Source organism: Gadus morhua, chromosome 5 (assembly GCF_902167405.1).
Source record: "Gadus morhua chromosome 5, gadMor3.0, whole genome shotgun sequence".
Taxonomy (NCBI): domain Eukaryota; kingdom Metazoa; phylum Chordata; class Actinopteri; order Gadiformes; family Gadidae; genus Gadus; species Gadus morhua.
In genome coordinates, this window is record NC_044052.1 from 645571 (window position 1) to 667492 (window position 21922).

Genomic DNA, 21922 nt, shown 5'->3' on the forward strand with positions numbered 1-21922 from the left:
CTGGGATCTTCAATAGATTTGGTTGGTTCAAATGTTATGTTTTTACTTACAATAATGGCCGCCCCTCTCGCCCTTGCAGAAAATTTGAAATGAAATACATGACTCATCCAAGGTCTTTTGATACGTGAAATCTCAGAGGTCTTAAGGTGAGTTTCTTGAAGGAAATAAATATCCCCTTTAAGTTGTCTCAATTGTGAAATCGCTTTGCCCCTCTTGATTGCTCCATTGACTCCCCTAACGTTCCATGACACAAACCTGCAGCCCTGACCTTGAGGTGTAGCTGTTCTTTGCATTACTTACCCTTTGTGAAGATGTACAGTGGCGATGCCCTGGGAGGGGGGAGGGGGGGGGAGACAAAAAAAAAAAAAAAAAAAAAAACCTACAACTAAATTCCCCATAAACACATTCAAAAACCCCTGTATAGCTTCCAGTTTCTTTATACTCACGGATCCCCATGACTTCAGCACTCCCGCAGGATTACGTGTATAACCCATTCAGTACAGAAAAAAACAAAAAAAAAACAAGCAATAGCTAACCAAAGGAAGTTTAAGCACCTCCAACATTATATGGCCTAAGACCAATTGAACGTTACAGCAAAACATTCAATTCATGCGGATTCACACTGATGTAGCGGACATCTTCGTATTAAACATTTAACTGATATTACCCCTAATAAAATGTAAAAGGCATGGTCAGAGGTTAAAGTTAAATGAGCCAAGTGGCAAAGCTAACCAAAACAAACAGGGGTAAACAGCATACTTAGCATCGGTTCAACAAGCCCAGGTGAGATTTACAGATGGTAACAGAGTCACAATGTTCGAAGAGCATCTTACGACACTAGTAAGAGTTCACAGTCAATGCATGTTAAACATTATCCTGTCGAGACGCTCTTACCAGCTGGGCGAGTCATCCCGAGGCCCGTGCCAGTAGTGTTGTTAGCATTAGCCGCTAGTGGATTAGCCCGTACATCAGCCGATGAGACGGGTCAGTGAGGTAACCTCATGGAGCGGGCACCGAACCCGCGAAGGCAGTGGCCTCCTCGATTGAGGAGAAGCGTTTCTTGTTGCCATCTTTTTTAGTGATTTGGAGTTTAGCTGGGTAGAGCAGAGCCGGCCGGAGGCCCAGATTGTACAGCTTAGCCATGACATCGCGGTAGGCCGCCCGTTGCTCTAACACGTCGGGGCAGTAATCCTCGTAGATGTGGACCGGTACTTCAGGTCATTCCTCCGTTTGCGGGCCTCCCGGACTATTATCTCCTTGGTCTGGTGCCGGTGTAAGCAGACGATCACGGGTCTTGGCCTGTCTCCTTGTCGCGGTTTAGCAGCTAGGGATCGGTGGGCCCGGTCTAGCTCTGGCGGAGTTTGTAGCACCTGGTCCCCGAATATCTCCTTCAGGACATCCGAGAAGAAGGTCGTGGGTCGTGGGCCTTCAATGGACTCAGGCAGGCCGACAATCCTGATGTTGTTACGCCGGCTTCTTCCCTCTAGATCGATGTTTTTGGTTTTGAGCTTAGTACAAGTCTCTGATAAGTTGGAGCATGATACTTCAAGAGCTTGGATGCGTTCTTCAGTTAAATTGGCGTTGGACTCCAGACTCGCAATTCGTTCACCAAAGTCAGTCACAGTAGCCTGCACCGTGTCTAGTTTAGCTTCGAGAGAGATAAACGCCGACCTGAGTTCGGCGGACAGCGTCGCTGATATGGAGCGACGGTGTTCTTCGAGCAAGGCAGTCAGAGCGGGCATGCTAATCTGGCTAGCCATGGCGGTCGAGTCGTCTCTCACGGTTTCTTTTTCCTTAGCCAGGAACCAGCCTGGTTCCGGAGGCCATGAGGCATGTGTAAACTATTACTTATTCTTACTGAGAAGTCGAATCGGGTGTGGGTTGCGAAAAGGTATGTTTTTACAGGTCAGCGCGGGAGAGCGCGATGCATGCGTCTACTCCATTCCCCTCTCCACCGGAAGTCAGTACCTGCTTTTTCAAAAGCTTTTCTGATGTCCGTGGATCTTCTTGATAGTGCCAATTGCTTCTTTCTCTCAAAATATTCTCGACTTTCACCAATAGTCTCGGGGTGTTTGGTCTCCTGGTGTCGTTTCAGTTTGCATGGTTTCATGCTTTGATTAGCTAGCTTCTCGCCACAAATGACGCATTCTGGCCGAAAACTGTCCAGTCCTTCCATAAAACCAAAATCGATGTATCTCTCGAGATATTGCTTTGTTTTCTTCTTTGGTACAGACGAACCATCTGTACATTTACGTTTCACGGACATTTTCTTTCTGTGTAAAGTGAGGCTGACTAATGAGGGAAACAATCAGCATTGCCCGCCACCCACGAGCTGACCGGAAGGTTGCTTACGCAAGTTCAGAGGTCACATAATTATGAATTTAAATGTGGACCAATGATATGTTTTAACTGGCATTAAACATCGTTTCGATTATCCAATTGGATGTTATTGGGGTTTTATACATTTAATGTGGATTTTTTTTTTTTCACAAGTCACAACCTCAGCGCAGACACACTTGTGCGCCCCCCTTGCGATCTCTGGCGCCCCCTACTGGGGGGCGCGGACCCCAGGTTGGGAACCACTGGTCTACAGTATCGAATGCAGCACTGAGGTCTAGTAGCATTAGTTTTGAGGTTTTGCCAGAGTCTGTGTTAAGACGGATGTCGTTTACAACTTTAATGAGGGCGGTCTCAGTGCTGTGCAGGGGTCGAAATCCTGATTGTAAGGTGTCATAACAACCAGTTGATGCCAGGAAGTGATTAAGTTGCTGGAGGACAACTTTCTCAATGATTTTACTTATGAAGGGTAGATTTGATATTGGTCTGTAGTTGTTAATGATAGAGGTATCTAGGCTCCGCTTTTTTAAAAGGGGTTTAATAACTGCAGTTTTCAGGGCTTTTGGGAAGTTGCCTGACTGGAGAGAGTTGTTAACTATCCGCAATATGTCTATTGCTAGGAAGTCAAAAACATTCTTAAAGACGTTGGTAGGTAAAGAATCAAGGCAACAGGTGGATGGCTTTAGTTGTGTTACAGTTTCCACAAGAGTTTTAGAGTCTATAACATTAAAGCATGCCATCCCTGCCACGATACTTTTTGCCTGAACAGGGCAAAAACATTTTTGTTTGAAGTGGAGATATTGATGGCGTGTCTGATGCCTTCAATTTTATCAGTATAAAAAGCTGCAAACTCATTGCATTTCTGCGTGGAATGGAGATCAGGTGGAATTTGTGTTGGGGGGTTGGTCAGTCTGTCAACAGTTGCAAATAGGGTTTTTGCATTATTAGTATTGGTTTTAATGATATTCGAGAAAAATGTTTCTATAGCACTTTTTAAGTCTAAATTGTAGGCACGGAGGCTCTCTTTGTAGATATCATGGTGAATATGAAGTTTTGTTTTACGCCAGATGCGTTCAACCTTCCTGCATTCTTTTTTCTGTGCTGTTACAGAAGCAGCTTTTCTCCAGGGTGCCTTTTGCTTTCCAGAAATCGTTTTAACCTTATAAGGTGCAATGACATCCATGAATTTCAAAATTTTCAAATTAAAAGTTTTCTACAAGATCATCAGCAGAACATGGGTTGAGAGGTGGTAGTAAGGAGATGGCCTTTCTAAAAAGTACATAAGATTCTTCATTGATATACCGTTTTTTGACAGTATTTGATTTTGTCTGTATGTCGGGGATAAAAGATATATTAAAGAAAACACAAAAGTGGTCAGACAAGGAAGGATCAGTCACAGAGAGATCAGAAACATTGAGGCCCTTTGTGATAACCAGGTCTAGAGTGTGCCCCTTACAATGAGTAGTCTCTTTCACATGTTGAGACAGTTCAAATGTGTCCAAAATGGTAAAAAGTTTTTTCGCACACTTGTCATTCAAATCATCAGTATGAAAATTGAAGTCACCAGTTATAACTAGACAGTCAAAGTCTGTGGAGATGCTAGACAATAATTCTGTGAAGTCATCGAAAAAATTTGCAGAGTATGTGGGTGGCCTGTAAATAATTAATAGGAGAACTCTGGGGGAGCATTTCAATACAGCACAAAGGTATTCGACTGATGGAAAATCACCAAATAACATCTGTTTCCTCTGAAAAACATTTTTAAATATAACAGCAACCCCTCCACCTCTTTTTCCAGATCTACATGCATCAAAAAAGTTATAGTTGGGAGGAGCTGTCTCTATCAGAACGGTTGCACTGTTATTTTGTTCCAGCCATGTTTCAGTTAAAAACATAAAATCCAGTTTAGAGGTGGTAATAAAATCATTAACTAAAAATGATTTGTTATTAAGAGACCTAACATTAAGTAGACCCATCCTGATGGTGTTGTTGATAGGCTTTAAGGTTGTTTTTGGTTTGGAGGCAATATGTATGAGATTTGTGAGGTTAGCAGTGTGTCTAAGTTTCCCTTTGTTTACTCTCTTAGTGGTTACAGCAGGAATGCAAAAGTTGCCATGTTTTGACATAGGCAACCTTGGGTTCAGCAGATTATGTGCAACGTCCTTTATACTTTGTCTACGGCTGAACCCTTTTTTGTCTCAGTAATACTCAGGACTACTATCAGTACAGGGGGGGGGGGGGGGGGGGGGGCTGGGGCTCCCTCCGCTTGGGTGTCATCAGCCTGTGGCCATGACGTGGCAATGCTATCATTGACACAGATGCAAGTTTGATGCCAACATATTCCAGTTTGTTAAATTCAGCTGGAAAACCGAAAAGGGAGGAGACAGTGGAGCTGGAGTTGTCGTTGTGGCTATGGGAGAGATGAGGCTGGAGGTCATCGTCGATGGGGGAGTGCAGAGGAGGGGGGTGGCCGTTCCTCGCCAAGCCAGCATCAGCGATGGGGGAAGGCACTGTGTCCATGGTGTCGGGCAGGCTGTTGTCTCTCTTCAAGGTCTTTGGTCTGTATGCTATCTGTGTGGCAGATAGTGGCAGAGTAGATGTGTCGGGGAGGCTGTAGTCTCGCTTCTTCTCAACCTGTGCTCTGATTGTGGCCTGTGCGTCAGACCATGGAGATTTGTGGGAAAGCGAGAAGAGAAGATTGTCCCTTAACAGTTTTGAGCCTAACCTGTTTGGGTATAGGCCATCTGCTCTGAAAAGATATTTGCGCCCCCTGAACAAGTTGAAATTGTCAATAAAGCCCCTTCCTCTTTCATTGAAGACTCTGGAAAGCCATGTATTCAGTACAAGTAGACGACTGAATTTGTTTATTCCCCTGTCAACTGCTGGTATGGGTCCACTGATGAATGACTTAATGTGTATTTTTTCCAGTGTACCAACAGATCAGCGTAATCCCTCTTCAGAAGTTCTGACTGTTCTCTTTGAATATCATTAAGTCCTGCATGCACAATAATCTGTGAGATTTTGGGGTTTTCCAATATGATTGTGGCTAGTTTCTGGTTGATATCACTAACCATCACATCTGGGAAGTAGCATGTTTTGATCTTCTTACCGGTTATATCCTTGATGGTTGAGTCTCCTATAATCAGAGCGTCTGGTTCATCTGCTTTCTGTGAGATGGGCCCTTGTTGGCTTGAGGTGGCGGTGGTAGACGCATGCGCAGCTCGCCTCCATGGCGACTGGTTCTTGTTCCATCTCTGACCGCACCGTCCGTCCGGACACATTTCGGGGCTCAGGGGTGCACGGGTGGCCGACGCATGCACAGCTCGCCTCTCTGGCGACGGGTTCATGGTCGGTCTCTGTCCCCACAGTTTGTCCGGACGCATCTCGGGGCTCAAGGGTGCATGGGTGGCAGGCGCGTTCGTTGGCTTTTGAAGTGGCAGGAACCGGTTCTTCAGCGGCAGCCGGCAGGGTTAACTTCAGTGACAGGCTAATCCGGCTGATACATGCAACTTTAGTTTTGGGTAGCTTAGCATTTGGCATTGAGTGAACTTGTTGATTCACTTGTTGATTCACTTTGGTATGTTGTTTTGGCTTAGCGCCGACTCTGTGCCAGTGAGATGCAGCTGGAACTGTCTCTCTCTTGTCCAGCTTGTTGTGTATTTGTCTGAGTTAGCTCAGCAAACTCACCCATCGGCACTGTATCCTGGAGAAGTCCTTTGCATTTTTCTAAAGCTGCTAATCTCGTTTCAAATAAAGCCACTGTCTGTCGCAGTTTGGTGCAATCTGTGCATTTCCCAGTCTCCGTGCCTGAGATATCCGAGTACAGAGGCATGTTGGCGATAGGAAAGTCCAAGGCCTTTGCTGCGGTCTGATCCCTGAGTCATAAAAAGCCAAAATGTATTGTTGAATCGAGCAATGGAGGACGACGGAATCAAACTATATATTGTTAAGTATTATGATCATGAAATAGAATAAAATAAAGTAGATCAGAACGATGAATTAAGTCGTTTTTTCCAATGCCTAGCGGAGCTTCGGGAAACATGACCTCTCTGCTGCCGCTTATCAGGCCTCACAGCTTTCACGTGCTGCAAGTGCACTTGCCAGTTGTGAGTTGCGCTCGCTGAATCTACGCTCCATTTCCCCGACCACCAAATCAATAATGTTGTAGTACAATCTCCTAAATTCAGTTTTGAAGTCATCATCACTTGTGGCTCTATGTGCCCCTGTAGGCTCCATAACAATGAAACCATCCATTTGTGTGCTCTCTATGCGTCTCCGTTTGGGCCTGGATCTCTCGCTGCTGGTGGCCGTAACAGTATCCAGCACCTTCCTAAATTCTTCATCGCAACGGAGATTTTTAATGCATACTGTTGCACTCGACACAACACATAAACCCGTCAGCAGGTCAGTGTCCTCTCTCTGGAGAAGCTTGTTCGGTGGGTCCAATAGAGCAAGGACTTTGTGAGTTAGGTTGGCAAGGAACATGAAGCTTGGCTCAGATACTTCGCACAACAGTCCTGTAGCTTCCATTCTCGTCTGTGCGCCATAGTCCAGCACAGTGTCAGCATCGGTCAGAATCGATTTGATGTCATCAAATGACTTAAGAATGACTGACACGATCGCAAGATGCCCTGTCCATCTCTGCTCCAAAAGACGTTTCAGGTGTTTCCCTGTATAATGCATAGCAACTGTTGGCTTCCTAAAGAATTTGTAGAGGGAATTGCACACCTCAAAAAAATCCTTAACCGCGGCCTCTGCAGACATGACAAAAACAACAACTAAATGCAACTGATGGTTGAGGCACTGCACATATGGAATCTCACGTCCAAGCCTCTCTTGAAGAATTTGCTGAACACCACCACGTCTCCCTGACATAACGGAGGCTCCGTCATAAACCTGACTCAGAAGTTTTGAGCAATCCAGGCCAACCTTGTTAAGCTCAGAAAGAACGGTGTTAGTTAATGTCTGTGCGATACCTTTCTGGGCCGTCGATACACAGTAAACGCTTTGTAATTTCTTAGGACTCGTTCACAAATCGTAGCACAATCGATATGTTTTCATATCCAGTGGGGTCACATGTTCCGTCAACTTTCAAAGTGTAGTAGGAGTCACCAACTTCCTCCACTATAGCCTCTGTCACCACAGCACTCGTAGCTATCCAGTCACCAAAAGAGTAAAAAAAAAATTGACGTCCTGCTTTGTAGTTTGCAGTCAAAGTGAAGTGCTGCCTCCTTCAGCGCGTTCTACCAAAATGTGGTTCAGGGCGCACAGTAGAGTCCCACTGTAGGTGATCCTAATTTAGGCTCCAAAAAATTTCTGCGGCCCGCTCCACACAGACTCCACGACGGAGACACTGCCGTCAACGCATCTACATTCTCTGGTGGTGCCAAGGATTACTTTCGTAGACTGCATTTAGAGGTTCTCGACAGCTGCATTGCCTGTTTGACAACCGGTTCTCATCTGAGGCTTTCAACCGAATCGAACTCTTTGAGCGTGCAGTGGTGGGCACCGCTGGACTGGGCATAGGGCATGGCGGGCATATGCCCGGTGGCCTGAAGCCTTTTTTTTTTTTTTGTATTCATGCCAAACTCGCGTCTAACGTAGCAGGCCACGTTAACTTCAATGCAGGCCACATTAACGTCAATTCAAGTTAATGCAAGTTAAACTGGCAGATCTGCCCTTTATCATGATTGATTGAAGCCTGGGCCAATGAGGTGTAGGGCAGGCCAATTACGCCTACCCCTCCATCTCAGCCTCCGTTGGTGACTTGGTTGGTTAGCCACTGCTAGCAGGCAGATCGAAAACGGGCAATATGGACCCTAGTGGGAAGAAAAGAAAGGGTGGCGCTGAAAGAGCCAGGGACCAGAAAAAAGCAGCCCTTCAGGCAGATGCTACGAAATGCCTAAAAATAGCTGATATGTTTGCTGCTCGTGGACATGGAGCCTCCACATCTGCAGCAGCAGCATCAACAGGTAGTGGAGGAGAAGATGCTCGACAGCAGGTGGACGAGGCGGCCATGACGGTAAGTCAAGGTTAACTTCAGCTATTAATTAATGAACAGCAAAATGTTTATAAATCAGACATCTATGTGTGAGAAAGAAATATTGATCTTCTGTCGAAGTTACGTGCTGTCTAACCTTGTCACTCAGATATGAATTAATGTCGGACCGTCGGATATTATTTTGGTGCTGCTCACTGCCAGTCATGTCACCTAGCCTAGGTGGCTAGGCTAGGTTAAATGGTGTGCATGGCTAGCTACAACGCTGCCGCAGCCAGGTTGTTTATTTATTCTTTATTCGTTGTATTTGTGTGACTGAGACCTTATATTAGAATCACTGTCATTTAGAATTAAAACATTAGATCTGAATACGCATTTACTGTGTCACAGTCTTAGAACGTTTTTGTAGAGTTGAAATGCACTACTATGATCACCTGTGTTATTTTTCTCACATTTCTATCTTTCTTATGTCTTTTCATCTGTTTTAAGGTTCCCATGCTTAAGGAGTGCTGGGTGTTGCTGCTGAGAAGAGGCGGATGGGATAGCATCAGCATCTCTCCCACTTGTTGGAGTGTGTGTGTGTGTGTGTGTGTGTGTGTGTGTGTGTGTGTGTGTGTGTGTGTGTGTGTGTGTGTGTGTGTGTGTGTGTGTGTGTGTGTGTGTGTGTGTGTTCTGGTCCATTTGAAAGCTCTCATTGGTTTGCATGCTGCATGTAAGTTACCCATTCCTTTTCGTTTTAATGTTTTTTTTATTGATATTCATATTCTTAATATACAGTATAATTGTGTATTTATTTACTTTATTTTTTCTATTTATTTTGTACAGTTAAGTGATTTGTTAAGTTAAGCAATTTATTTTATTTTGTACAGTTAAGTAATTATTGACTCATTGTAAATATAAGTGTTTAACTTCAATTGTTATGTGTGTCATCACTTTTTATTTTATATTCAAAATTAAATGGATGAAAATCCTATTCTTTCCAAGTCCTGGCATAATTTCACACACCTAACATTTTATTTTGTATTGACAGTTGATTAGCAACACAAATTGGTAATAAGAGAAATCCTTGCTGTTACTTGTAGCTTGTAGTGAGATAAACATCTTGTGGCCTTTTTGTGTATTGCAATTTTAGGTCAGCCTTTGCATCCAGTCATTGGTACAGTCATCCAGTCATTTCTTGCTTTAATAATGCATTGTATCACACAAGTAATGATATATTATTCATAGTTTAGCCTACAGTATTACATTTATTATAATTATATTAACTAAAATGAATTAATTAATATTTTTTAATATAATTCCTTTACTTAAATTTAAGTAACAAGGTTGAAAGAAATGACATGTCTAAAAAGTAATGTGACCTACGGTCAATAGATCATACTTTTGATAAGCCTAACAGTATTTTGGGAGAACTTTTCATAATGCTTCTCATAGTGTTAAAATGTTTGCGTCTCCTAGTGCACATTGATCGTTTAAGGCAGTGATTCCCAACAAGGGGTATATGGTACATATACCACCTGAGGTGCGCAAGCAAACTGCAGGGGGTATGTGGATAAATTAACGAATGTGTGCAGCATAGTCATTGCATGAGTGAAGGGGTACTCATGGTGTGACAAAAAGGCTTAAGGGGTACGCATGTCAAAAGCAGTTGGGGAAAAAACCCACGCTGTCACACAGCGCGCTTACATTTTTCCCCGTCAATACCTGGTGGTGGCCTGCTCTTGGTTAAAAATGCCCGGCCTGAAAAATTTCCCCAGTCCAGCTCTGGTGGTGGGGAAAATCAACTGCGATACCGGCGCTCCTGTGTGGGACAGCAAAGACTTGGATATGGGCCGCTTGGAGGTGCAGCTGGATATGTTTGGCGATGTGTGCAGAGCGCGCAGTGCAAATATACGCTCAATGCACGACATCAGGGCATTTTTCAAAGGTGAAGTTGGGTTGATGGAACTGTTCAGCGAGCTTGTGAAGACCGTCAAGCTTTTTTACACCCTTCCAGTCACAACGTGCACAGCGAAGAGGTCATTCAGTGGATGACGCAGACTGAGGACCTATCTGCGGAGCACCATGACAGCTCGTATATGCTTGACAATAATCATAATTTGCCATAAAATATAGGGTTAATTTCTTCCATAATACACAACCACTTGGCCCTACTTCACACACATAAGCGACGCACAGATCTGATTGATTTAAAAAAAGTTACAAAGGAGTTCATTGATGCGGGTGACCAGAGGAGAAACACATTCTCAAAGTTTTAGGGGAAACATTTCCATCACACTTATGGATAATGTGGCCTAATTGCACTTGTTGAGATTTGAGTTAGTTGAGTTTTGAGTTTTAATAAGTAAGGAATTTGATAGGCCTGTATTTCTGATTGTATCAATTGCCTATTCGTTTAATATGTAGCCTACTCTATTGAAGTTTAGGCTACTTCTCTTGCCTGTGAATGTTCGTTTGCACACATTTAATTCGTTTTCATGTTAACATTTGTTATTGCTACTGCTAAAAATATTGACCACTTGTCCTCTATTAATGCACTTGATATTTTAATGTTAGGCTACAAAATGTGAGTTTGCAATCGTTACCGGCCGCTATTGCTGGTCAATGTTGTGCCGCCCCACAACAGTTTTATGGGCTTTAACCTACGATGAAGAATGGTAAATTAAATATAGGCTAATATTAAAATGGTTATTCAGGCAAAGGCCTGTAACTTTTATGACCGTCTATGTGTGTTTCTCTTTTGATTGTCAAAACACTGCTGATTATATGTTGCCTCTTCAGTGGTTCTTATTCTCAAGATAATATAGCCTAGACTGTTGCTGTTTTGCGAGACTTGGGTGAGGTGATGTGAGTTTATCAGCGCAACACAATAGAATGGAACAATTGTAATAAACAACGTTCATTCAATGTTTAATCTAATTGCTCGACAATGTTTAGATCTACAATGAATTAAGACTAGCCTACGGGTGTCTGCAGTGGTGTAGTCTATTTTATTGTAGTGGGTATACTGTGATGATTCCCTTCCAGCCTCGTACAAACCCGTCCGACCGGTACGTGTACGTGTGTGGCGCTTATGGGGTGTCGCACCACACTCACCAACGCAGGGGTCTACAACCCGCTGATTTAAGAGTATAACGATTATCAACAATCATGGAAAGCTGAGTAGGTTTATCAGTTTTAATAACAGTATGAACAAATAGAACACAAAAATGACAAGTTGTCCTTTGTATATCTATAGCAGCAATAGCACATGCTAAACAAGGACAAAATCTACTCAAAATAATTTAATGAACTGTTTACATCCATGGCTAACCAGTGCATGAGAAGGAGATGACAGGAGACTAATGTTTCACTCTTTCAATTGCTCTAATTTGAGCTCTTACTGTTGTTATCTAACATACCATACAGTAATTGAATTGTGTAAAAGTGTGAAATTACTGCACCTTAAAAATGACCATGAATTAGCTATACTCTCATTTGCATAGTGATTAACATTATGAATTTCAATAGTGTATACCAACTGTATGTTGGCTGACATTTACCTATAACTTTTTTTCCCTCCACTCTAACCAAGGATGCCTGTTTTTAAATTCCCTAGCCTGACACCCAGTCTGAAAGGCTGGCCAGGGGTTCTCATCTGAAAGTAACAAGGAGATATAAAGTGGGATTAAAACATTGTCTTCTGTTGACTACTTATTATGTGGTTTACACATTAATATGAGAGGACTGGACACACACGCACACGCACACGCACGCACGCACACACACGCACACACACGCGAGAAGGAGGGGCTCGGCCCGCCAACTAACGTGCAGAGATGCAGGGGCAGCTTCGCGCGAGACAGGGCAGAGCGCGAGCGCACAGCGGGAATTTTATGAATGGTGAATGTAGGAGATAACTTCCCCTGCTTAAAGTATTTTATTGCAGTTATACCCAACCGATATTTCCGAAAAATAAACACAGAAGTGAAAGATCTGTCACAAGACGATTGATACGTATCCGTGCACATTTTTAAGTGGGACTAGTGGGTATACGGCGTATACCTGCGTATCACGTAGACTACACCACTGGGTGTCTGGCGTTATCTTTGGTTCCCAAAAGAATGGCCTTGCAATTTAGGCCTTGTTAAATAAGCTAATGTTTAAGGCCAATATGCGTTTTCAATTTCTAAATTATGACTGAAATGTAATTAAGCTAGCCTAGGCCTACTCCCATTTATGCGGGCATGTTTATGGAAAATAAGTGCGAGCCCCGCCACTCGTAAAGCACTTGTGAAACGCATTCCTGAATTTATAGAAAAAAATCAAATCAAATACAGATAAATAATACCTAAATAATTAATGAACTACTGTTCTGAACCTACAATTCTGAAACTAGGACTTTGGAGAAGTATTATAGCCTGTTTTTTGGTGGAACACATTTGAACGAAATATTTATGACCCCCCCAATGTTGACCTGAAGTTGGCGCCACTGTGACTAGCTATTTTCCACCATTAATATATGTATATGCTTGACAATAATCATAATTTGCCATATAATATAGGGTTAATTTCTTCCATAATACACAACAGGGATGGTCGCAGTGGAATGCTGATGGAAACCAGATAACGCTGGGCGGAGATGTTCGCGCATTTCGGAAGCAGGGAGATTCCGTACAAAAATCTAAGTCTAATTGTCAGTTTGCCGTCCGTCTGCCTGGCACAAATGCTCACGTTGAGAGTATGTTTTCCATAATGAACAATACTACTTGGACTGACGAGAGGAACCGCATGACTGTTCCCACCTTAAGGGCGTTGCTTGTTGCACGGGCCGATTTTGTGAAGTTAGCTAGCTCCTTCAAAAAGTCAGCCGCGGGAATGAGTGGTGAACCCAACTACCAGGCAGGGGTAGAATTCTTGGAAATGTACGAACATAGGGGCTAAATTTGATAAATTCATAGAAATCTGAGAACATAGGGTTATGGGAACATCGGGCCTAATTGTTTGGAGGTGCTATTGGCTGTATCCATACCTATGCACTCTTTAATCTTTACAAATCATTTTCTTTTAAGTCATACCTCAGTTTATTTATCAATTAATCATTTGTAATTATAATGTATAATCTACATTGAAAAGACAGTTAACAGCAACAAGACACATTACCCAATTTCCAATAAGTTAATGCAATGAAACCAGGTTTACTAGCGATCATCTATTTATTGTGAATAGTCATAGAAAAAAAGAATGTGATGTCCAATAAACAGGAAGTGATTTGAATATTCTACTTTACATTCAAAACAGCTGAACTCCACTTAGCCCAGCCTCCCCATCGGGACACAAACCAGCCAGGGAGACGGAGCCAGCAATCCATGCATAACAGAACTTCATAAATCTATTTATTATTACAAATATATATATATAATTGTTCTACTCAGTGATAACAACAGTGATAAGGTGTCAGATCTACTTCAGGTAATACTTCAACAGAGACTGACGGGGAGACACGCGCAAACATTTCAAAACTACTACTTCCCACCCAGGCTAAACGCATGTATTTCATAGAGGGGTTCGGGGCATGATACGAATGAAGGCAGTTAAGGGGAATATTGCAATATAAGACAAACCACTGCTCAGGTCAGGGCGACTGCCATAAGCAGAAACATAGGACAAATGAATCCAAGTCCTATGGTTATAAATAGATTTGCGTATCCTGGGTCCTAGACTGAGCTGTGTGTGAACAGAAGTGTGGCAGGCAGTCTGTCCAGGCCAGATGGCAGTGGTGTTTGTGAATTGAGGAAAAAAAGACTTTGTAGTGCAAGAGAATGATATCAGGCACAGATGCGTGTTCAGGCTTTATGCAAGTAGTAATGAGGGGTTTGACAAGCATGCCAGCAACATGCCGGCAAACACTTGTGTATTCACAGATTAAGCAGCATCTGCTTTCATTCCACAAAACAGACAAAAACAAAAACAAAAAAGTGGTGGGTTAAGAGTTTCACATTTCCTGTGCACTAAGGCCTCTTTATGGACAAGACTAACCCAACAATGTGGAATAAATCCAGGTTGCCGTTGTAATTGCTAAAATTGTTTTAAAAGCCATTGGATTTTACAAAGATTACTTGCGACTTAAGAAGATGTCTGTGAATCTAAAATAGAAAGGTGAAGTGAAGTAACACTAAAGGCATCACATTTTTATCAAATCAATATTTGTGTGCTAACGTGAAAACAGTTATTTCAGAGACTAAGTTAAGGATAAGGCCACACCTCAGTGGAAATGAGGATCATTGAGAAAGTATTTCTAGTATGTCCTCAACTTGAAGTAAAATGCATCACGTCGTATTCCTTTCAAACGGTTGGTTAGAAACACCCTGTTCCGTTCTTCCTGGGGCAACAAGATAACTAAAGGGGCACCGTCTTCTAACATCAGAGTCTGAGGTCTGTCCTAGCACTCGTGAAGCAGCCTGCTTCAATGGCCAAGTGCATCTCCGTATAAACCAACTCAAAGAAGTGAGCGAGTCTCCTGATCTAAATAGGACAGTGTGTGTGTATTTTATATATATCTATATCTATATCTATATAGATATATATATATAGTTGGACAGCAGGAGATCAACGGAGCCAGGAGCAGGGGACCCACTGCGGCTCTGTGTCCAGCTTGTTGATGAGGCGTAGCAGCTCGCTGTAGGCCTTCTCCTGGTCTGTGTTGACGATGACCGCGTCAAACAGGTGGCCGCAGCTCTGCTCCATCTCCCGTGCTTTCTCGATCACGATGCGCAGCTCCTCGGGCTGCCGGCCACACAACAAGGAGAACAACGTGTTAAAATGGACGTCTTACACTCACATTTAGATCTTATAATCAGGAGCCTCTTCAAGAGTGGATCAGAGTCTCCTGATACAGGAATGGCCCAACTGACGGACTGCTACCTTGGGGTTCTTGTTTTCCTTGGCCAAGAGGGCCCTCAGTCTCTCTTGTGAAGGTGGGGCGATGAAGATGATGTAGGGCTTCAGGTCTGAACTCCTCAATATCTTCAGAGACTGAGAAAGTAAGAGCAAAAACAATATGAACACCAAGTAGTCATAATCAGCCAATGATCGTGATGACATGACCAAAACAATGTTTTTGGCATATCTACCAACCTGTGTATGCAGACAGAGAAGGCAGATCTTTCCAGTGTTGATGACTTGTCTCACAGAGTCTGAACTGGTCCCATACAAGTTCTTCTCAAACTCGCCCGATTCTATCAGTTTACCTGGAATTCAGGAGGTTATTGAAATGGTTATAAGGTATGAGCTATTTTACAAAAACATCTTCCTTCTTTTCATTCTACTCTATCTGAACACTGGGGATAGGTATGTGGTGTATGACGCTAAATGACGGCGATGGTGGAATGGCTGATCTGCCATGGGACGGATCCAGTGATTGAACTCACCCTCCTGGCGCTAGAATCAAACTCAAAGACGGTATTGACAGAGAGAGGAGGATGTGTTGTTGGAACGATTTCGTTTTAAACCGGTCTTTTCCTTATGGGATCTAATCGTAACGTTAGTGTGTTAAGGATCAACAGTTAACCGAAATGATTACACGTACCAAGGCAGGACTCTTGTTCACGTACACGTAGATAAACATGGCAAAATTATCACGGTACATGGTGCACCTGACTGAACGGAGGAGAAAAACCAGCTGGCCCAGGTCAACTGAGCCCCGGTGAGAGCTGGATATTGATGCAAAAACTTTATCCTCATGTTAAAGGTGACCTATTATACCACCAGGTGTGAGTGTGATTAGTCATAACAAGACGTTTTGAAAATCTGCCTCTTCTGACATCACAAGGTAGGCGTGTCCACCTAGATGTGCGATGGACAGAGTGTAATTGATTGAATATTGATAGATTTAGATTTCCACATAACTCTGCCATTTTTTATGCTATCAAAAATATTGACTAAATTTAAGATCCAAGAAGTCCATAGATCATGTTTACCAATTTGTGTTAAATATTAAGCTTTGGAACTGAAGAACCTTTTTAAGATTTTTGAAAATTGTCGCTGTACAGATAAGAAAAACATTATTGGTCCAAGAGGGGACATTTTTCAAAAAGTTTCATAAACGTTAAAGGAGACATATTATGGTGTTTTCCCAACAAGTAAACTGTGTTCCAGAAAACATGTTTTTGAAGCTGTTTGCTGGAAAAAAAATGTTTTTATTGTAAAACGGGAAGCCATATGGATCCCAATGAAGGCCCAGATTAAACCGGTGACCCTCATGTCAATTGTTGTTCATGAAAGAAAACCCTTGACTTTGCAGTGTGCCCTGGTTGAGCAGGAGTAATTCCAGCGCAAGAGGGTTGTGGGACGGGAGTAGTGGAACTGAACTTGGATGGCGTGTCATTGGGAGATCATTGGTATCCTGGACAATGGCAAAAGCTTAGTTTATTTTTATTTGAAGTCGCGCCTACCATCCTTCGCTACCCCAGCGCTCTTTATTGTCCATATCTCTGTCCTCACGTCAAACAAGACACGTATATCATGCGGGATCTTACTCTGCGGTCGAAAATAGTAGCTTGAGAATTTTGACAAAGATTACTACTATGAGTTCGACCAATCAGATTAAAATACATTCAAATCTGAATTGCCCTTACCGGCGGCTAATTCTGCTTCAAATGCCTGACGAGACACAAAATGGTAGTCTCGCGCACCCGACTCTCCATCGCGACGACTCCTTGTAGTGTCTGGAACATACAAAACAAAATGGCAATTTATTTTGACATCGTCATTTAAAGCATGAAAATAATCTGTTTGTTTTTCTTACGAGGGACAGCCCCAGCGAAGCGCTCTGGTTGGCTGTTGACCAGTCTCTGCTTAAGCTCCGCCTGGCCACAGCTCAGTGGACCAATAAGTGCAATCGGCCGCTTCCTGTTGGCTGGTTGATGGTACAGGGCCATTTCCTCATAGGTGAGAATTTCTTCAATGTCATTATCTAAAATGTAACAAAAGTTGAATTTAAAAACCAAACAAAACCAAAGTAAGGCACAGAAATTAAAGGAAGGAATACAAAGAAGTAGAATAAAAGCAGAGCCGTGAGAACTACCCATGTGCTGTTCCCATTCAGAACCCTCAGCAATGCCAAGTTAAGGCCAATTTCCACCAGAACTGTCATAAAAACATAAAACGGCCCCGAAGACAATAGAAACAATTATAGTCAATGTGGGCTATTCCACTGGATACGGTAGCGGCACGGAACCGTCCCCAAACCGGCACCTTGTTTACGAAAATTGCCTCTTCTATTTTTAAAGGTTGCATAATCATTTTTACAATTCATAACTTATAATTATGCACATCTTGAGCCCTCAGCCGGAACGTGTCTGGACCGTTTCTAGTGGGGATTGCAGTACGAACACAGCTGGCGTAGTGGATTAGTATAAACGCCAACGACCGGGGTTAACATCTCGCCGGTCTATCATCATGCCTTTTACCCCCATATATGTGGTGCCAGCACGGCCTTCAAAATATGGGTTGAAGTTCGAAATAAGCACAAAAATATAATTCAATAACCTTTAGTGAATAAGTATTCCATATGCATGAAAATTGGGACTTTTAAGCTTCACATAAATGCGCGTCACTCGGGAGTCGAAACCCCCTCGCAGAAATTCAAGATTAAACCGCTACCTCCACTCTACCACTCTCTCACAGAGACACAATGCGCAACAGTAAGCATTGTCTACATAAGGTCCAACAAGGACGATCAAATAGCAAATACCCACTGATGAGAACCTGTCTCTCTCCTAAAGAATATTCTCAGGCAATGCCAAGGGATCGTCCCGAAAGAGCCTCTGTCGGAGAGACCCCTGTACGATACGGGCTCCGAGGTCCACGGGAACACCCAGTAATGGTGACGCCATTGTCCAAGGAGGGGCTAGGAAGCCGACTTAGCTGAAAATCTGCTCCCGACCAGGTTTGGTAGAGAGCATAAGTAACCATGGTGATACAGCGACGCTAAATGAGATCGAATTTCGTGTCCCAGCTAACCCAGGCTTTGAGCGCAACATACCTTGCTAACCCACTAATCGAGGTTTGTAGTACAGGCCATGCCATTTTACATTTCTACAATAACTGTTTGAAGACAAAGACACGTTTGCTAATGGGAGTACGGCCCTCTTGATGGGAGTGGCTGAAGCTAATCCAAACAGATGGATAGGGGTGGCTGAAGCTAACACTATCAGATGGATAGGAGTGGCTGAAGCTAATCCAATCAGATGGATAGGAGTGGCTGAAGCTAATCCAATCAGATGGATAGGAGTGGCAGAAGCTAACACTTTCAGCTGGATAGGATGTGAGGACAGGATGTGAATTGTATTCCCATTTTCCCCTCAATCAGCATTGACTATATATATGTTTGGGTTACTTGCAGCTATGAGCTAGTTAAAATGTTGCACATGACAACTTTAAATGTTGGAACAAGAAATGCCACACAAGGAGCCAGCAGACATACCTTCGTTCTTGTGGGCATTGTAAAGCAGCTTCTTTCTCTTCCTCTTGTTCTTTTTTGCACACCAGAGCTTTCCTATAGGGATCCCAAAATGGATTACTTACTTACTTCATTCATTATATATATTATTATTATTATTATCAGTTGAATGGTTTGTCTTTAAAACTGACCAGACTTCTCTGGTTCTTTGTCCTCCTCAATCGTCTGCTTCATTGCCTCTCTCTGCTGCTGAAAACTTTTGCCTACATCAACGGAAAAGCAAAACCATACAGTCACATTGTTGTGTTGGTGAACGAGGAGGACGAAGAGACAAATGGTGCTTACAGATACAGAAACACATTTGGTACATACTCTACCACGTTTAGCAGGAAACTGTGGCCTTTTAATAAGCGCTGTAAAAGAAAGCTCAACACTATAAAGTCTAATTTTCCACGCTACTGCAGCTGGTTGCACCAGCAGAACGTAAGGTCCCACTTAGGCTACGTTGAACGTAAATCACCCAAACGTTCGACTTTACACTCTACTAAAATAATAGCAGTTGCACCAAGCAGATAGTTTCAACGTAACACTAAGTTATAACTTATCTTTTACACCTCCCCTCTAGCTGGTGTAAGTTCCATACTAACGATAAAGAACCGTTAAAAGAAAAAAACGTAAAAAGATTTCAACACTAACGCAGGGTAAAGATGGCTATTCGTTTTGAGCAATGGGAAGAGGAGTTTCAATGCGGTTTGCGCCGGGAACGGATTGTCCGCGACCGTATCGATCCATTTCTTTATGATGATGTTGAATTATATGCGCGATTTCGGTTTTGCCGGGCGGAATATTATATTTATTTATTTATTATAAAATCCGCCATCAAATAGCTTAACCTCACGCCTATACCGTCCAAGCAAATTTTAGAGAATAAATGACTGAAACTGTTTTGTTTGCCCTCTCATTTGGGTGCTAACGCGTCTTCACTCGGATAAGGTGGAAACTTGCCGGTATTTCCTGTTTACATTGTTAGCTGTCAATGATTGGCTTGAAATTATCTGAACGTCATTAAAAGCGACACTGGCACAATTTATGCACTACTAGTAACGTTACAACTTAAGTTATGGTGGTGCAACCAACATTTAGAACACCTTTAGTTTGACACTAGCTACGTCGAGCGTAGGGTTAAGGCGGACTTTGCACCCAAACTTATGATCGGCTTTACGTTCTGCTGGTGCAACCGACTGCAGGACAGTATAATGCTAATGATAAAATAAAACAAACACTGCTCCCTCTTCAACATATTTCCATATTGCACTATTGCCTTCCATAATGCCCATTCTGGTTGATGCCTCTCATTGTATTCTCTTCATTGATGGCACAGTTTAAGGTTAGCTAAATTAACCCAGATCTAGCCTCATGATTGTAGGGGTGTGGCCGTACCGGGGACCAGTCCGGCCAGGGGCTGGTTCTCCTCGTCACCATCACGGTACGCCTGCCACCAGTTGGGATCCGTCTGACTGATGATGTGGAGGATGTCTCCCTTCTGGAAGGACAGTCCGAGCTCTCTGCAGGGTACGTAGGGGTCGTCTGAGGGGTCGTAATCAAAATGGGCCTTCACGTGAATCTGGGCAAAGGGATATGAGAGGGATGGTTATATAGATGAGGCCACCCATTTAAAGACATTTCAGGCCACAAATTTAAAGACATTTCAGGCCACCGATTTAAAGACATTTCAGAGCGGGTTGTCAACTCACCACTGTCTCCTTGATGGGAGGAGGTTTACCCTCTGTGCTGGGGATCAGCACAAAGGTGAGGATGCCGTGCATGTCCGCCTGTGAGACACACGGGACAGTATTCAAATTTACCCTGGATCTTCAAAAGCAACCTGATTTAACACCTGAAGTCAACCAATTATTATTCTACGGACAATATTTTGTCTGCAGAACAAAGGCTTACATGTTGCTTTCAAAATGTCTGATTGAAACTACCGCATAATGTGAATGAGACCACTATCAAAGACTGTTCGTAGGTAGTGGTTCAAAATGTTCCAAAGTCGTGAACGTCGGGTCCTTGATAAAAAAAACTCTCTCTCCCCTTCCTTTCTTCAAAGTACGACGCCACTGCTTCTTTCTGATACAGGGAGTTGGGGACTTTTGCTTACGTGAAGATAAATATAAAAGATACATGTTTGTATGTCAAAAAATGCATGACATTTTATTATACTGCTTCGTCAGTTATGTCCTTCCTTCTCTGCATTATACTAATATCATAGTAGTTTAGGGTACCCAACCACCCCATTGTCCACCAACATTTCAAGGGCAACATATGTAACTAGAAATGTGTGCAAGAAAATGTGTGTGGCTGTTCCAACTCTTCGTGTGTGTAATATTCAGTGAGCATGCTAACGTGCTAATAATAGCAAGGCTAATGAGCGAGCACGCAGAGTTCCACGTCCCCGGGCCGCTTTGAAGCAGAAATGAGATTGCTTGAACAACGATTGTTTTTTTTTTGGTTGTGAGTTATAATAATGATAATAATAATAAATTGATTTTATATAGTGCCTTTCAGGATACCTGAGTTCGCTTCACAAGAGTGGGAGGTAGGGTGTGTGTGTAGGTGAGTGATTGAGAGTGCAAATGCGCAAGGCGCTGGGTGGGGTTGTGAGTTAGAGGCCTCAGAGAGAAGGTGTGCTTTCGTGTACTTTTTGAAAGTCTCCATGGAAGGGGCACAGCGGATGTGGGGGGGAGCTGGTTCCACAGAGTGGGGGCGGACACGCAAAAGGCCTTATCCCCAAAGGTCTTGAGTCTAGATTGGGATTACCAGCTGGTTCTTGTCAGAGGACCTGAGGGACCTCAGGGGGGTGTAGGGGTGGAGGAGGTCAGAGAGGTAACGGGGGGCCAGAGCATGGAGGGACTTGTATGTGAGGAGTAGAATTTTGAATTAAATGCGGAACTTGACTGGTAGCCATTGGAGCTGCATCAGGGTGTGGGTGATGTGCTGCCAGGGCTTATCGCCAGTTAAGACCCTGGCAGCTGAGTTCTGCACATATTGCAGTCTGTTCAGGGTTTTAGAGGGGAGGCCGGTGAGTATGACGTTGCAGTAGTACAGGCGGGTAGAAATGAAGCAGTGGATCAGGGTTTCAGTAA

At 43.2% G+C, this 21922-nt stretch overlaps 1 protein-coding gene across 1 annotated transcript in view; it reads right to left on the reverse strand.

Annotated features, from left to right (window-relative positions):
• Positions 1 to 13511: 13511 nt before the first annotated feature.
• Positions 13512 to 21922, reverse strand: part of pals1a (protein associated with LIN7 1, MAGUK p55 family member a) — a 58871-nt gene continuing 50460 nt past the window's right edge. Inside the window, exons 9-17 of the mRNA XM_030355952.1 lie at positions 20531 to 20608; positions 20217 to 20400; positions 18968 to 19039; positions 18801 to 18872; positions 17121 to 17288; positions 16951 to 17040; positions 15452 to 15564; positions 15239 to 15349; positions 13512 to 15100 (exon numbers count right to left, since the gene is read on the reverse strand). Coding sequence (XP_030211812.1) covers positions 14924 to 15100; positions 15239 to 15349; positions 15452 to 15564; positions 16951 to 17040; positions 17121 to 17288; positions 18801 to 18872; positions 18968 to 19039; positions 20217 to 20400; positions 20531 to 20608 — 1065 coding nt within the window. The 3' untranslated portion in view covers positions 13512 to 14923. The remainder of the gene's footprint in view (positions 15101 to 15238; positions 15350 to 15451; positions 15565 to 16950; positions 17041 to 17120; positions 17289 to 18800; positions 18873 to 18967; positions 19040 to 20216; positions 20401 to 20530; positions 20609 to 21922) is intronic.